The 16,026-nt window shown below is 37.0% G+C and overlaps 1 protein-coding gene and 1 non-coding gene across 2 annotated transcripts in view; both read right to left on the bottom strand.

Moving 5' to 3' along the window:
- Positions 1 to 754: 754 nt before the first annotated feature.
- The window catches only part of CCAR1 (cell division cycle and apoptosis regulator 1), a 30,590-nt gene continuing 15,318 nt past the window's right edge, over positions 755 to 16,026 (bottom strand). The window contains exons 13-26 of the mRNA XM_074154364.1: positions 15,205 to 15,371; positions 14,291 to 14,501; positions 13,398 to 13,481; positions 12,546 to 12,731; positions 10,757 to 10,948; positions 10,032 to 10,265; positions 9,567 to 9,678; positions 9,270 to 9,311; positions 7,860 to 7,942; positions 6,641 to 6,787; positions 6,101 to 6,221; positions 5,320 to 5,505; positions 4,714 to 4,919; positions 755 to 2,933 (exon numbers count right to left, since the gene is read on the bottom strand). Coding sequence (XP_074010465.1) covers positions 2,874 to 2,933; positions 4,714 to 4,919; positions 5,320 to 5,505; positions 6,101 to 6,221; positions 6,641 to 6,787; positions 7,860 to 7,942; positions 9,270 to 9,311; positions 9,567 to 9,678; positions 10,032 to 10,265; positions 10,757 to 10,948; positions 12,546 to 12,731; positions 13,398 to 13,481; positions 14,291 to 14,501; positions 15,205 to 15,371 — 2,031 coding nt within the window. The 3' untranslated portion in view covers positions 755 to 2,873. The remainder of the gene's footprint in view (positions 2,934 to 4,713; positions 4,920 to 5,319; positions 5,506 to 6,100; positions 6,222 to 6,640; positions 6,788 to 7,859; positions 7,943 to 9,269; positions 9,312 to 9,566; positions 9,679 to 10,031; positions 10,266 to 10,756; positions 10,949 to 12,545; positions 12,732 to 13,397; positions 13,482 to 14,290; positions 14,502 to 15,204; positions 15,372 to 16,026) is intronic.
- LOC141469704 (small nucleolar RNA SNORD98) lies at positions 15,523 to 15,586 on the bottom strand. The gene has a single exon (XR_012463471.1). It is a non-coding gene; the product is annotated as a small nucleolar RNA SNORD98 (small nucleolar RNA).

The raw sequence follows: 16,026 nt of genomic DNA, 5'->3' as shown, positions 1-16,026 counted from the left end.
TTTTTCAAAAATTTTTTCAAAATTCACTTTTTGTGCCTTTGCCACAGTTGCCATGTAGCACTGAAACGATGTAAACGATATACTTTGCCTTTCATTACCAGAGCAAAGGTGAAGGGGCCTCAAGAGAGTCTACTTTATTCTAGACCATTTTTCACGCAGATGTATCACATGGAAATTTCTTCCTAGCTTTATTCACAGACATCCACTAGTCTGAATGTCACTTTGTAATGGTTTAACTCATTAATCTCCCCCTACATAGCCAAAATACAGAAGGGGAGGCAAATAATCTATACTGAGATCAGATTCTATTTACTGGCCTGCCGTAAAATTCTTTCTCTACAGAATGAGGCAGTCTGAGATTTGCAGCTTTCCACAGAGCATCTATGGTGATTTTAAAACTACAGACAGGTGGGAGGGTGAGGCATCAGAATGAGCCCTGGCTGAGGCTCGCTTCTGCCAGCCTTTCACCAGGAACCCATACGCAATGAAAGACCTAGAGGCAGAAAACCCGTGAGGTGGGAAACATGGACGTGAAATGCAAACCCACTGTTCATACATTAAAACTGACAGAAGATTGCTTCTCCAAACCTCCATTAATCATACTCTGTTCACTTTTCTTCAGAATTAATTGTATTTCTGGGAATACTACCAAGCATTGATGCTGTGTGTATACAGAACCTCGTGCTTAAACAGTCTGCGGAGGTGTCTGTTCCCAGAGCAGTTGTGCTGCAGGAGACTGGTCAAGTTCTGTGTAGGTTGTAAAACTTTTCCTTGGTTTTTATTTTCCTTTATTCTTTACCCTTTTAATTTCCTTTCCAACATAAATGCAGACTGTACATAGTATCTGAAACACTATTACATCAAAGCAATATAGAGAAAGATTACACTCATTCTAACAAATACTTCCTTAAACACTGTAAAAACCCGTCTCGCTCTAGCAACCATCTCACTGAAACACAAGATGAGGCCTGTTTGCTGCGACAACTGCTTTCAGCTCAGCAGTTTAAGGTAAAAACACCCCAGCAAAATACTCCAACAGATGTTTCAGTGTGCCTAAAGAGACATTCTCTTGAATTCTAGAATTATTTTCTTGTATGTTCACACGTACAGCTGAAAATTCATGAATGAAGTATTTCAAACGCAATCCATTCTAGTCCATTTAAACAAACTGTGCTCAACGTCAAAAATGAAACATGCCGTCAACAATTTGTAAAAAGGTAAAGGTGAAAAATATAATCTGATTACAAAAGAATTTAACACCATCTGTACAACACAGATAATGCTTTTCATAAGATTAATTTATCACCATCCTCATTCAATCATTCTAGTTAAGTTATCTCAATTCATAAAAGCATGCATTTTCTGTGTACTTATATGCAAAATTAGTGTTTTTACAATACTTCCTACTTTAGTGTGAACAGTTAAGATATTATACAGTGACTCAACTGAAATGAATGAGGGGGAAGCTTATGCATGTTATTTTAGTGAAAAGATACTTTACTTGCCTAGCTCCAAAACAGCCAACGAAGGTAAGTGATAAGAGCACCAGCTTAGACTCTTTCGAACATAAATTCAGGCATTTTAATGTGTGTCTCAGTAAAGCTACATGAGTTTCCATGTAGGTTATTCATACATATTATGGCACTTGGACTCTCCTAACAGGTGTTAGTTACCTAGGACATCTAGACTAAAAAAAGAAAAGGTCTGCTAAAATTAACCATTTCTGTAAGAAAACACTTCTCTCCCAACCTTCATAACCCTTAATTTCCCTGGAAGTTGCACCAAAATACAGTTGTTCATATTTTACATTATGTGAATAAGTTGCCTTCGACTATGATGTCACATTAACTTTTAAGTTTAGATCTTTAGTGATTTGTGAACAAAGGAAGGCAATCTTACCCACTTTCAACAAACTCAGTTGTGTCCTGCTCCTTAGTAATTATAACACAGAGTATTGATACTTGTGTATCCGTTCTTTTGTTGGACTAAAGTCTTTGAAGGAATTACACATATTAAGAAAGAAGCCCAAATTTAATTAAAGGTGGCTTACAATGGTAGCTTTTTCTCCATGTAAGGCATTATTCTGACATCTACTGGCCTGGCATCCAACCATACATTTTAATATACTGCATTTGTTATTAAAAAGAAGCATATATATTAATCCAAAGATAAGAACAATTAAAGGAACACAAATGACATACATTTAAAACAGGCCCATGTATTTTCATATAAATCTCACAACCCTACCAGTATTTTGGTAGGTTTCTATTGCTTTCTTAACTCATCTGAACTACTGTATATTATGAGGCTTTAATACAAGCAGCTTTGGGGAAGAAAGTTACAGTTGGAAGGGAAAAGAAAGTTGTGACAAGTAAAAAAAAAAAATCCAAGAAGCTTTTTTTTAAAAAAAAAATCTTTACTTGCAAAATTAAGCAGCATGCTATTTTGTGATTTATATTTGAATTTAAAAAGACTAATTAGACTGAAATAAAAATAAAAACCTAAAAATGGCAATTCTATAAATAATGAAAATTTTGATTTCACTAGACTTTAATGAAAAACATTTGGTAATTAAATACTTGCTACTGTTCATTACGTTGATGAACTTTATTAGGGTTAAAACTATAACAAAGTTCATCCTAAAACATTTTGCAATGCAAAATTATTTTCACTTGAGGAGTGTCTCAAATTGAATGCTAAGAATTACAAGCAATCTTCAGGAGCAGACACTCGCATTCATAAAACTTTATACATCTTTTCGAACTAAGATATTTATACTACTAAAATCAAACATGCATCACTTCCCATACATTCTGGTATCATGATTTATATTACATTATGTAACACCATTCTTCTAAACAGCAGCAGTTTTATCATACGTTTGCTCCATTCTCTTTGGATTTCTGATCTTTCTCTTCGTTCTTCACAATATCCTTTAAAAGAAAAAAAAAAAGGGAGGGAGAGGATAAGATGAATTCTAGAAGTGATATTTCTCACGTGAACTGTGATGCAGCAAGGGACAAAGACAGTATTTAAAACAAAACACCAAACAGCATGTGATACCTTACTCAGTTTAGTTATAATCAATTTGTATTTCCTCAATTCCTGAAGAATTGAGGGGACAGAAGTTAAATGTGACCTAAACACTTCTGAAGAGAAGCAGAAAAGATTCCCCAGAAGCCTCACTTTATAGTCTGAAGGTTTGGGGGCTGTGTTGGGCTTCCCCCCCACCCTGCCCCTCTGTTAGGTGGTTGGGTTTGTATTTTTTTTTTTAAAAAAGCAAGTGAAAACAGTTTTTGCAAACTCCATTAAATTAAGATAATCACAGAATCACAGAATTGTCAGAGTTGGAAGGGACCATAAAGATCATCTAGTCCAACTCCCCTGCCAAAGCAGGGTTGCCCAGAGCACATCACTCAGGACTGCATCCAGGTGGGTCTTGAAGATCTCCAGAGAAGGGGACTCCACGACCTCCCTGGGCAGCCTGTTCCAGGGCTCTGGCACCCTCACCGGAAAGAAGTTTCTCCTCATATTTGAATGGAACTTCCTATGTTCCAGCTTGTGCCCGTTGCCCCTCGTCCTATCACTGGAAACCACTGAAAAGAGTCCGGCTCCATCCTCCTTCAACCCACCCTTTAGGTACTTGTAAACGTAGATAAGGTCTCCCCTCAGCCTTCTCTTCTCCAGGCTAAAGAGCCCCAGCTCTCTCAGCCTTTCCTCATACGGGAGGTGCTCTAATCCCTTAATCATCTTAGTTGCCCCTAACAGTTCTAACATAAAATACCTATGCTGGTCAAAGCCATCTGAAAACACCAGACTTAGAAGACATTTTCATCTCAAAAACAGCAACCAGAATGAGCAAGGCTATTTAACTGAGCTAAGAGATGCAGAGCCTTCAGCTGCCGGCTCTGGTGGAGCAGCACGTCTGCAACACATAGTGGAGCCGAGGACGGTGTAACGGCACCGGTGGCTGCAAAGCACTGCCGGTTTAATAAGCAACAGTGACCTATATGATGCATCATGTGTATCATACAAGGGGGAAAAACAGTTCTAACATTTGTCATGTTTTCTTTCTGGTTTTGTGTGTATTGTTTTATTTTTAGGGCTTTTGTAGATGCTATATTGTCTTTTCAAAATAACCATAGACTGAAGTAGAAGCAAGGCTCCCCCAGAGTACCAGTTTGCCACTCAGCAGTCTTCACACCCTACTTCTATTCAGCCTTACTCAACAGCATCCCTACGGAGTATGCAAGTACCTTTCTGTACAGGGATAGGAAGGCTCTAGAGCATTATGCTGTTTGATTGAAACTCATTTTACTGAAATACCCCCACATAAACTGAAATACTTAAAGGTCTGCCTTGAAAAATTGGGCAGTCTTTTAACTGATCAAACAGAAGAGCAGGTTTGGACTGTTGGGGGTGGACAAGGTCAGGACAGGAAAACATTAAGATCGTTTGAGATTTACATTAATGTTTATAGATTTTTAAAAACATTTAAGACAAGAACATGTGTATTTTTTCTAAGCTTGAAACACTTTATTTGTTATCATTAAATAATCAGTATCCCATTGAGCACCTTATATATGTGTGTTAAGGTACTACTGCCCTGAATTAATGTGAAAATTCTTTTTTATTCTTAAGTTTTTGCTCTGATAGTTTGTTCTGCAGGAAGCCCACATGCAATAATAAAAAATGGAATTAAACAATTCTAACCTGTTTAAGAACACTCTGTATTTCATCCATAACAGTAGCTAAATTTTTGATTGTCTTATTCAGCTGACCCTCAAATTGCAAATTTTTGTCATCCGAGATCTTCAAATTTTCTTGCAGTTGGCCAAGGTCCTTTTTCACTTCTTTGAGCTCCGTAGATAGACTTTTGTTAGAATTCTCCAGTTGTAGTATGGTCTTTTCATCCTCATCTTAGAAAGAAAGAAAGAAAAAAAAGAAGTCAGTGACTTCTAATGCTGCGTACTTTGCATCTTAATATTCCACTTGCAAGCAAACACCACAACTACTAACTTTTAAAGAACATTAAGAACTGCTTTGCATTACCATTTGCTAATACTCAATTCTGACAACATTTGGAAGTCTTACATTCTACTTGAACAAAAAAAAGAGAAATGCACTTCAGCGTGGTGACAGTGGTACTCAACAGTTGGTGTGCAAGTTTCAAAGGGCTTGGGAAATAGAAAATAGAAGTTTATGGTAAGCAAATAGCTAAGAAATTCAAATCACAAATACTGCTTAAATCAGTTATCTACTTAAAAAGCCTTAGCATCTTGCATCCATGTAAGTACCACCTTCAAAGTAATGTCCCACCTGTTTTTTCTTCTAGTAACTGAAGCTTTTGTTCGATCTCTGCCCGCACTCTTTCGCTCTTCTCCAGCTTCTGTAAAAGGCTCCCAACGTCCACCATAGCTCCATTGTACACAATGAGGCCCACATTTTCTTCTATGGCTTTTGATTCTTGCTTTATAGTAGGCGATGGTAACAGCAATCTGTTTCCTGTTATTAGATTAAGTAGCATTAGGAAATAGTAATTCTGTCATTTTTCAGTTCCAATGACAAACCTCAAAAGCTCCTTAGAAGAATAAATTCCTAAAAAAATAAATATTCTGGTCTATTCAGTTTGGTTTTTTTAAAACATTCAAGTTTGCTGGTCTATCCCTCATTTCTCTCCTCCCTCCTTACCCCAATTCCCCCCTTCAGAAAGGGGCACGCTTTTTCATTACATTCTTCTATGCCTCCTTTCTGTGGGAATTCAAAAATCGGGCTCTGCTCTACTGCCTACAGCACTGACCCTCCCGACTGCAGAACTGCTGCGAGTGAGAAATGCTGTTCAGCGATATTCAGCATTAACCTCTGTCCCCCTTCCTGTTCCAAGAAACTAAGAATTATCCTATAGATCCAATGAGCTGTGTTGAAAGCCAGAAATACTGTCATTTATGAACTGCCCAAGATTTACTTTTCCAAACTGGCAGGTTCCTTGCAGACCTGAATTAGTTTCTGCAAGAAAGCAAGTATCTCAGAATTCTCATCATTCACACAGAAACAATTCTCTGGAAGTTTGTGGCATTAAAATAAAAAGAAGTAATACCACCTAACATATCTTCCTGTAGCTCTTCAGACTCTTCTTGATTCTCTTCATCTTTAGAAGTATCTGTTAGTCTTCTATAAAAGCAAGATTCTCTAAGCACTACTTTATTAAGTAGCTTCTTGACCTAAAACACAGCCGTGGAAAGAAATTACTTAAATGCAAAGACGTTGTATTACCTAAACAAGAATGTTTTAACTTGGAAAACTTAGAGAAACTGCACAGCTTTTTCAACTTTAACATGCTGGAGCTTAAAACATTAACAAGGTAGAAGGGAAAAAAAAGATAGAATTTTGAGATAAAAGCTACAAATACAATATGCAGCTCTTAATATGCCCAAACTTCACCTTTTCATCCCAAACTTCACCTTTTCATTCCAAGACAATTTACAAAACATTAAACTAGTATTTCATTGTAAATATGAAGCAGCTACTTAAAAATCAGAGATCAATATGTAACCAACAGCCTTTAGAAGCTAAACTATACTCCTCCCACTGACAGCATTCCTGTAATATTTCCAAAGAGACTTCTATTACAATACAAAACCTGAGCACGTGACAGGTGCAGTCCAAGAGTGTACAGGATCTCCTCCATGTCCTTCTCCAGAAGATATCCACAATGACTTTGATCAAAATAAACGAAAGCCATCAGAAGATCCCTATTAACAGTTACCATCTGCGTCTTGTCTTTCTCCTATAGAAAATTAATTATTATTAGGATAACAGGAAGTTAAAATATAATTTTCCAACTACTCACTAAAAATACGTAAACTTTTCAGTTAATAAAAGTTTTCCCCTGTTCGTTCTATCGTTACTTTCAGGCGAGTAATTAATGTAACAAGCATTTAGCTACTGAGCTCAAATATAACATATGCAAGCTATTTAGGACAAGTAATCTTTCAAATATTTAAAAGAATTACAGGACAATGGCCAGGAACATCTGGCAGACGCACTTTCATTTTGTTCATGCTAATATGTCAAAAAATGTAAAGAATTAACTTAATTAAACAAGTAATAGTAAACATCCCTTCTCCCAACCATACATTTCACTGGAACGCTGTTTTGAAAGTGAAAACCCCATTAACACATAATGAATGAGCATCCCGCTCTCACAGCTACAGCAGTTCCGAGGACTGTGTTTTCCCATTAGTCCTAATACTACACCTCCTATTTTTCCTTGAAGAAAAAAATAATCAGAACTAGAAACTTGTTTTATTCTTGCACTTATAAAGGAAAGTTTAAGCATAACAAATCAAACTTATTCTGCTCCTTAACCTGAACTGTGGAGGCAAGCTGCTGGCCTTATGACACAAAAAGCATCTATTTTCCTGCAGGGAGATGTAAAAACATCACGTAATGATTCCAAGCTTCACAACTGAAAAGCCAGTTTATCAATCTAAGCTTCTGCTTTTCTTAGGTAAGAATACAGAAGTTGAAAATAATAATTGATAAAATAATCACATCTGCTGCCTCTTATGTGCACATCCAGCATTAGTTGCTCACATCTTTCAGACAGATCAGTATCTCACGAGAGTCTTTCCAACAGCTTTCACCCAATGAACTTTAAAATGTAAGTGAAAGTAGGTTGGAAGCACCTTACCCAAAGCTGTCACATGTTCCCTAGCTTCTATATATACTTTTCACGTCTCAGTCAAGAAACGCTGAAGGAATCCAGGAGTGCAAACAGGTCTTATGAAAATAGTTAAGCTCTAATTAGGACACCTCTAACAAGGTTATATGGAGTTGTTATGAAATATGTTAATTACCTTATCTTTAGACGACCTCTCTTTACAATGCCTATTTCCCTCTCTTCTGTCCTCACGTTTGTTCATTTCCTCTTCATCCCGGTCTGTAAAACACAAAGAAAATTTAACATACCCCCAGCAAACGACTCCATAACCATTATCTCAAAATATGCACGTCCATTGAAAAGGTTCACATAAACCCCCAAATATCTGAAATTAGCATACTTCCCTGAACAATAAAAAACAAATGGCATTTAAGCGAGTCCTGTTAAGTTTTGATTTTTCTCTGGTCTTATTTCAACATAAGCCATTTGTCATCTTTTCCCCTGTGCTTCTTTCTCACACAGCGCACAGAAGAACCAAAACAAAAGCTAATTAGACCAAAATGAGTGCCGCCAATATCACCATTTATTTAAGTGGTGTGCAGAAAATTACAATTCTCCCTAACGAGGCTTGGCAGAGTCCACATTCAGCTACGGTTTTTCCTATTACAACAAAGCCAGGACTGTTTACTCTCAAATACTTTATATCACAAAATCATATCGGCTTTATAATTAAAAGCATGTGTTTACACTCATGTTAAGAGTGACATATTCTTTGATCCTATGATTTAGATTCTCCAAGAAGTTATAGAACACATCATTGCTGATTAGATGTGAATTACAAACTGCAGGGGTTTTGTTTAAAGGTAGAGAGTAAAACTAAATTTAAAAATCAAGAGAGAAAGAGGAATATGACAACTGCAGGGCTGGGTTATGTCATGCAGCTCTCTACCTTACGTGCAAGTCTTTGGTCAGAGAATCGTGTGCCAAGTTCAGCTTTAAGCTCACCTTCTTGTGAGGAAAACTTTGCATGTTGGATTGTTCTCAGCAACTCTTACTGGGAACGGCACAAGGACAGATTATGGGAAGTAGCAGCATTTGTACAGAACAGACAAGTCCAGGGCACTCTCAGTGCCGGGTTATAAGCAAATCATAGTTATTTTGGAAACCACAGATTAGCACCAATTTTTTAAGGCTGGTGCAGTACTCTGCTGAAAATACAACTGAAAATGCTGGATAGAAAACGCTGGGACTGCAATATCTAAGCAGTTCAAACCCATGTCTCTAGCAAAAGCTCTCCACAGGAGGACAAAAACCCCCAAAGTACAAACCAAAAAGCATAGACCATGTCTTACGCCTTTCTGAATCATTGAGCAGGGAAAGAGGGCTACTGCTGCTTCCCGGGGACAGGAGAATTCCCCAGCCCCTTTCCCCGTTTCTTCAGGCAAACAACTCCACCCAAACAGAAACCGACTCTGCATAAAGCCACGTAAAGAGCAAGCCGCTCTACATCCTGGCCTATTAAAAACAGAATGACATTGCAGAACTGAGGAATAGGAAGTTAGGCACTTAAAAGTGGCTTGGTTTTTCAGAGGTGCTGAATACTCACATCTCCTACTGACTTCAATGGGAGTTGCGAGTGGTCTGCATTCTGAAAAAAATAAAACCACTTCTATATGCATGCCTTACTTTGAGTACCACAGCTAGATTATATTAACTATGTTCATAAAATGCCTAGCATAAAGGCACTTACATTTTAAGTAGATCTGGTCAGAATTACTAAAATAAAATTAGTCTATTAATGCAATTTTAAATTGTCTAGTTCCAGTGCATTCTCCAGCTTGAAAGAACATACTCAGCTGACATAAAAAATTCTGAAAGTCACAAAATCCATAATTCAAGATACCTTCATCTTCGTCTTCAGCTTCTTCTGCCTCCATTGGATCATATTCTTCCTGATTATTGTCTTCTTCAGTTTCTTCTTCATCTTTAGAATCATCTTTCCTTTTATCTTCCCTCTGTAACAGAAGTTCCTAAAAATTTATCAAGTCAGAACTAAAAACCAGCAAAGTAAAAACCTCACTGCCCTTCATTCCAAATTTGCATATGTTTATATTTAGTCACTTAAAAACCCAAATATAAACCTCCAATATAGCTGAACATTAAAATACCCCAATACACCTGTAAAATTTTAAAATTGCTGAATGTGATTGAAGCATATTTAAATAGATCAACAAGTCAAATCAATTAACTACCAGTACAAAACTTGACTTTTCAAAAGCAATAAACTAAAATTTAAGTAAATAAATAAAGTAAAACAGTTTAATACTGATCCAGACAGGATAGTATTTCATATGAACCAGCTGCAGACCTTCTTTTCATCTTTATCTTCTTTTTTGTCTTTATCATCTCCAGATTTTCTCCTCTTAGGTTTTGGATCATCTGTTTCATCCTCTTTTTCTTCTTTTTTTTCTTTTCTCTCATCTTTTTTGCTTTTTTTGTCTTTTTTGTCCTCCCTCTCTGGGAGAGAAATTAGTGCTTTGTAAATTCTGACACCAAAATCCCTCTGAAGCATTTCATTGAAGAGCTCTGCAAACAACGATACCTGCACATACAGAAGAATGAAAAAAAAAAAAAAAGACAAAAAGTTTTAAAATATATATTAAAAATTTTCACACTTGTGATTAAATAGCTATGAGATGCTATCTCACCAACTTTCACCATGTCGGAATTTTATGTGGTGTCAGATCTCTTACTATCTGCTTTGAATATGGAAGCTTTAAACAACTTGATAAAAATGCTTCTTTCCTGTACGGTGTAGTTTAGGACCTAGACTAGCTGCGTTAATTTTTAACTCAGTTCCCTATTTGAAAACCTTTGCATTTCTTCTGGATATCGTACAGTGACCATACTGTTATTGTAAAATGTGCTGAAAAGGGAGCAACGTTCTTCTAGGCATTGCACAAATAAACCAACTTATTTAAGTTTTATTCTGACATGCTATCATAAACTTTTACAATTTAAGAATACCGCGGTTATCACACAGAATTAAAAAGAACCAAGAGTGGCTAACTATAAGTAGCATAGCTAGATTACCTCAAAGGAATGTTCTTTATTATCTTCTAATCTATAGTCCAGAAGAACACTAAGAGACATAATGCTACAGTCAAACTTCCCACTCTTTGCTGCCCAGTTCGGGTGTACAATGATCGCTGGTTCATCAGGCAAGATGTATCGTCTCTCCCGCCGTTGACGTTCCATTTCTTCTTGACGTTTTCTTTCCTCTTCCTAAAAATAGGCCAAAAAACAACATACAACATATTCCAAAGCTGAAGTTTCAGCCTATCTATTAGTTTTTACGACTCACTGCTTTGAGGAAAGTGAAGGAAAGCCTAAGCTGCTGAATGCAACACAGAAGACAGAAGTCAGACTAGAATCTCCAGAACGCATTCTGTGTCCGCTGCCAACACTCACCTAAGACAACTGAAAACCTGAGTGACACCAAGCAGGACATGCAGGGTTGTTCAAGCCCACCGAGCAACGAGCACCTTCCAACTATCTCATGGTGCTTGACTGCAGAATGTTTACTCAACACTGGAAGGACTCAAGCTAGTTCACATCAAGAAATGCTCCCGAGGGGCCTTTTGTTTGTTTAGGGGTGTTTTTAGAACCATACAGGACAGTAAGCTGCCTTATTCCTTACATAGGAAGAATAAAGGCTTCATACAGCATCTTACAAAAAGAGACCCAATACAGCTTTAACAACTACCTGATGACAATTTACTCTGCTCTTTTGCTTATGGCAAATACAATCTCTATAGATACAACTGAAGCAAATCAAACAAAAGGTTAAAAAAGGTAAAATACCAAGAGAAATATTAAAGTCCTACGACTATGGAAAAAAAGTCAAGGCAGAGCTTTCACTTTTTAAAAAAGGCAAGCACAATCAAAGCTCTCTCCCCAAATCTTAAAGGAAGCTGCGGGAAGAAACCCCAGGATAGTTGAAGCTCATCCAAGCTTCGGGAGAAGGCAGCGACTTACAGTATTAGCAAGCACGTGGCCTTTGCTCCCTCAATGAGGTTTACACAGATAAAAAACATTTCAAATCATCCCATATTGGTTAGGTAATACACAAAAAGGCAGGTTTAAAAGCAACTAACATACATTCAATGCATTCTCCAGACATTTATGACCCTTTTCTGTGGTTGAGCTTTGGCCTTATTGCACAGATCTTGTTTATCCTTGTGAAATAGGAAACCAGACTAAGTAGTATCAAACTACCAACCGCAAAAACTGAGGAACTTCAATACACAGGAAGTTTATCCAAAAGCAAAAATTGAAAGTTTCATAACAAGGGAAAACAAACCTAAGCAAACCATTAGCCACGTGAAGAAATCTGACTACTTGAGACGCTACAACCTTTTATAGACTGGAACCTGCCCTCCTCCCATTTCCACAGTAATGCCCTAAGCTTTGTAGAAGCCAGTACAACTAAGCAGCTGCTTTTCATGTAGGTTTAAGAAGTTAAGATCTTGTTAAGTGCGTTCACCTGTTCTCGAGCATGGTTTGTCTCAGAAGTTTGGGATTTATTTTTCCTTACGTTGAAGGTCTGACGTTAATTCAGACACCCTTAGTGCAGCTGCACATTTCAACTAATTTTGCTGACATAAAGGAATTCAAACTTGCCAAGTTTTCATTCCAATTCAGCAGCTCAAGTTACAGCAAGAGTTCCCAGTACAGTCATCTGAGAACTACAAAACTCCAACACAACTAGGCATAGTCCTGTACTTTTTATACTTACATACATATTTGTACAATTTTTATAGATATTTTATGTAATTATGTGTTTTATTAAGACTTAAACAAAATATGTCCAAAGCCTAACCTCTTTGTCATCTTCAGATTTCCTATCCTCCTCCTCTTCCTCTTCTTTCTCAGACTTCTCTAGCTCCTTTTGCTCTTCTTTTTGTTCCTCTACTTTCAGCTGCTTTGTCAGTCGAGCTATCAACTGAGATTTCAGTCCTTTAGAGCTAAGGGTTCGACTTTCTAATTCTTTGCGAAGGTCATTTACCTGGCAAATAAAAGCTCTGTAAGTGGTACCAACCAGTGACATTACAAAACAGGTGATCAGCAGAAAAGGTGAAGTAAAAATGACATAAGAGCACTCAAAAGTCAACTGCATTTTTTAAATCTGTACTGAAAAACACTAATATTCACTGATAAAAAACATTCCCCATTTAAAGTTGTGTTCTCAACCCCTTTTTGAGGGTCTTTTCACAGGGGCAGGGAAAGGATTTTACTATAGCAAAACAGTTTATTACTATTAACCCTTTCAAGGAAACTTGTTATTATGTCTCCTGACATACATTTTTGGTATAATTATTGCTTTTTTAAACTAACATTAAAGTATTTTAGACTCTACATTTTTTTAATGCAAGGAGATACGACAGATTACTGCAGAACTTTCATTTTCCAGTTAATGTATCATATGTGATACACTTGAATTGTACGAAGTTCAAAAGTTCAGAACAGTTTCAGTTAGCTTAATTCACTTATTAAAATGAGAAGTCACACTTGCATACTGTGATATTACATCTAATATAAAATCAGCAAGGAAGATAAAACACCACCGAGGGTCTTTTACCCTCAGCTAAGGGAATATACAGTTGTATTTCGGGTCTGGCCTTAAAAATGGAAATATACAATAGAATCACATTTTAAGAAAAGTGTTACTTACCTTCATTGTTTTGGGATCCAGTTTAGACCAGTGCGTAGGTGTAGAGATCTCTTTAGCTTCCCCATCATCCTTTTCCTCTTCATCCTGACAAATAAAATTTAGAAATTATCATTCAGAAAGCTTGAAACCATTTCAGTTATTTTTTAAATTCTGTTGCTGATCTGTGCAAGGTCACAACTGTTTCAGATAGTCTTCTCCTAAAGTTATTATTTAGACAAGTTCACACACACATTCTACCACTTTATAAATGATCACAGTGCCACTCAGCCAATACAAGCCAGATCTGTGGAACACAAAAGGGTGAAGAGCAACACCACAAAGAATATCGGGGTTACACAGACACTGCTGGTCTCCACTAACCACACAGCGTGTGATCTTCCCCCGGATTTTAAATCCCCCAAATTACACTTTGTTCAGTCAGACCTTCCCTTATTCCAAGATGGTGATCAGCCACGTGGCCTGAAATTCAGATGTTTCAGACTAGTGTTTGTTCAATTTCAAGTATCACGATTGGAATTGGCCACAAGAGAGAATTTAGAAATTTTAGAAAATGGCAAAATGTTGAAAGACAGCTATTCATAAACTGCATCTCACTCAACAACTGGTCCCAGATTCCAGCAACTACGTCTATGATAAAAAAAATTTTCTGCGCATCGTAAGCACAATTAAATTCCATTTGTGATATCAGCATACACATTTAAAAGTTAGGGAACTAGCTGAAATAAAAATAAAAACCAACATTCACTACACTGCTGAAAGCTGGTTTACCAGTCATTGTTACCAGTTATGTTCCTCCTATGTATGTATGTTGTGTAGTATGTGGTGTGCATTTTGTGCCTGTGTTCCTGTGCCTGTGAGAAGCAGAAATAGAAAAAGGGATTAGCGTTCAGTGCCTGTTCTCCATCAGCCTCCTTGCGTTCACCCTGAAGCTTCTCGACCAGCTGCTGCTTGTATCCTCGGGAGAGGGTTTCCCACTCTGAGCGGGTGGGAAGGCAATGCCAAACATCCGGGAAAAATAAAACCACTGTCTCCACATGAGCTGGAACTGTACGCCCCTTGTGGGTCTCCTCAGGGCGATGGTAGCGAATCTCTGCAAAACGGTACCTGTTGCAAGGGAAGAAGCATGTTGGAAAAAAAATTCTACAATACATTTTAAAGAGCCTAGATCACTTGTAGCACATCAAGTAAAGAAACTTTGCTGCAAGACCTTGAAGTTTATCTAAAGAAAAAAATTATGGAAGCCATATTTTCTCTTTTGACACGTTTGCAAAAAGGTATCACAATGGAAAAGGAGGAAAACCAACAACATTCTTTTTTATATAACTTCTTGTTTAGCACACATAGGTTTGATGCACAAATAGAAGTTGTTGAAGCACTTTAAATTTAGCATACAATAGACTCTCCTGGTATTAGTAAAACCCCAATGAGTGTTAAGACAGGACAAAAACTCATCAAGAGAAAATATGGCTATATAACGAACGGCTATTTATTTATAACAAAAGAACAATGAAATGAAGTTCTCTTGACGATCTTCTCCAGCTATGCACAAAATGAAAAATATTTTCAACACACATTCATTAAAAAAATTACAGCATAACAAGTCAAAATAAATTCTTAATGTAGTATTCAGCACAGTTGGCACCCATCAAGCTTATTACAAAACAGAACATCCTTTGAGTAGTTTACCTGCGCTACCAAGAGCAGCTGACAAAGAAAAAGAGGTTTTTCCATCTTTTTTTTTTTTTTAAACTTCTGGTATCAGACAAGTATTTCTACAGTGCGCTTTGCTTTGCGGTACAGTACTTACCATTGTGTGCACACACTTAAGTCAATCCCTGTAAGAGCCTTGCAACAACGAATAGCCGTCTTTATCAGCACGGAAGGGTCCTTTTCTGGATCAGGTCCATCCAGTGATGGGGACCAGTGTCCTCCAATAGCCATAGCTTCATCTTTGCCTTTCATACCCACTAAAAACTAGACAAAAAGAGTCTTCTCAATGTTCCCCTACTAGGGGTAGAGAGTCATTTTCCCAAAGCGCAAAAAATATTTCATAGTACACACACTGAAATCCGTGAATAAACTGTGACATTATTTTGAAATCTGAAAATGAAAGTCAGTCAAGAAAGAGTTCAGTTATTTTTTTCCACAGCGTGTTTCAGAAATGGAATAGGTTTAAAACATCATCACTCATTCTTGTTTGCAAGACTTTCCATCAAGTTTCTTTATTGGTATAGGCTTGTACCTTTGCAATTAAAAGCTTTCTAACACAAGAGACAAACAGATACTAATTTAAATTATGTTCTTAATTACAATACACATTTATAGATGTTTCTGCTTAAAAGTGATAAAGCAATGCTACAAAAGATAAGACCACAAGAGCATTATATCTATAAATCCTAGTACTCCCATTGGCTCTAAGATGGTGGAATTTAATTGGAAAACAACTCTGTATTGTCCTGAAACTTCACAGCACTTACAGGTTGTGCAGTTTAACAATAGTTAAATTTCACCTAATACAATCGTTACTTAACTGTTGCTTCATTTGTATTCTTTTCACAGCTGAACCCTTAAAAGGAGTCTAAGTGCTTGTAAAAAAAAGGCCAAAGCTAATTATTATATAATTAATACA

Source organism: Numenius arquata, chromosome 10, assembly GCF_964106895.1.
Source record: "Numenius arquata chromosome 10, bNumArq3.hap1.1, whole genome shotgun sequence".
Classification (NCBI taxonomy): Eukaryota; Metazoa; Chordata; class Aves; order Charadriiformes; family Scolopacidae; genus Numenius; species Numenius arquata.
The sequence above is the reverse complement of the archived record's forward strand: the minus strand, read 5'-3'. Positions and strand labels throughout refer to the sequence as shown.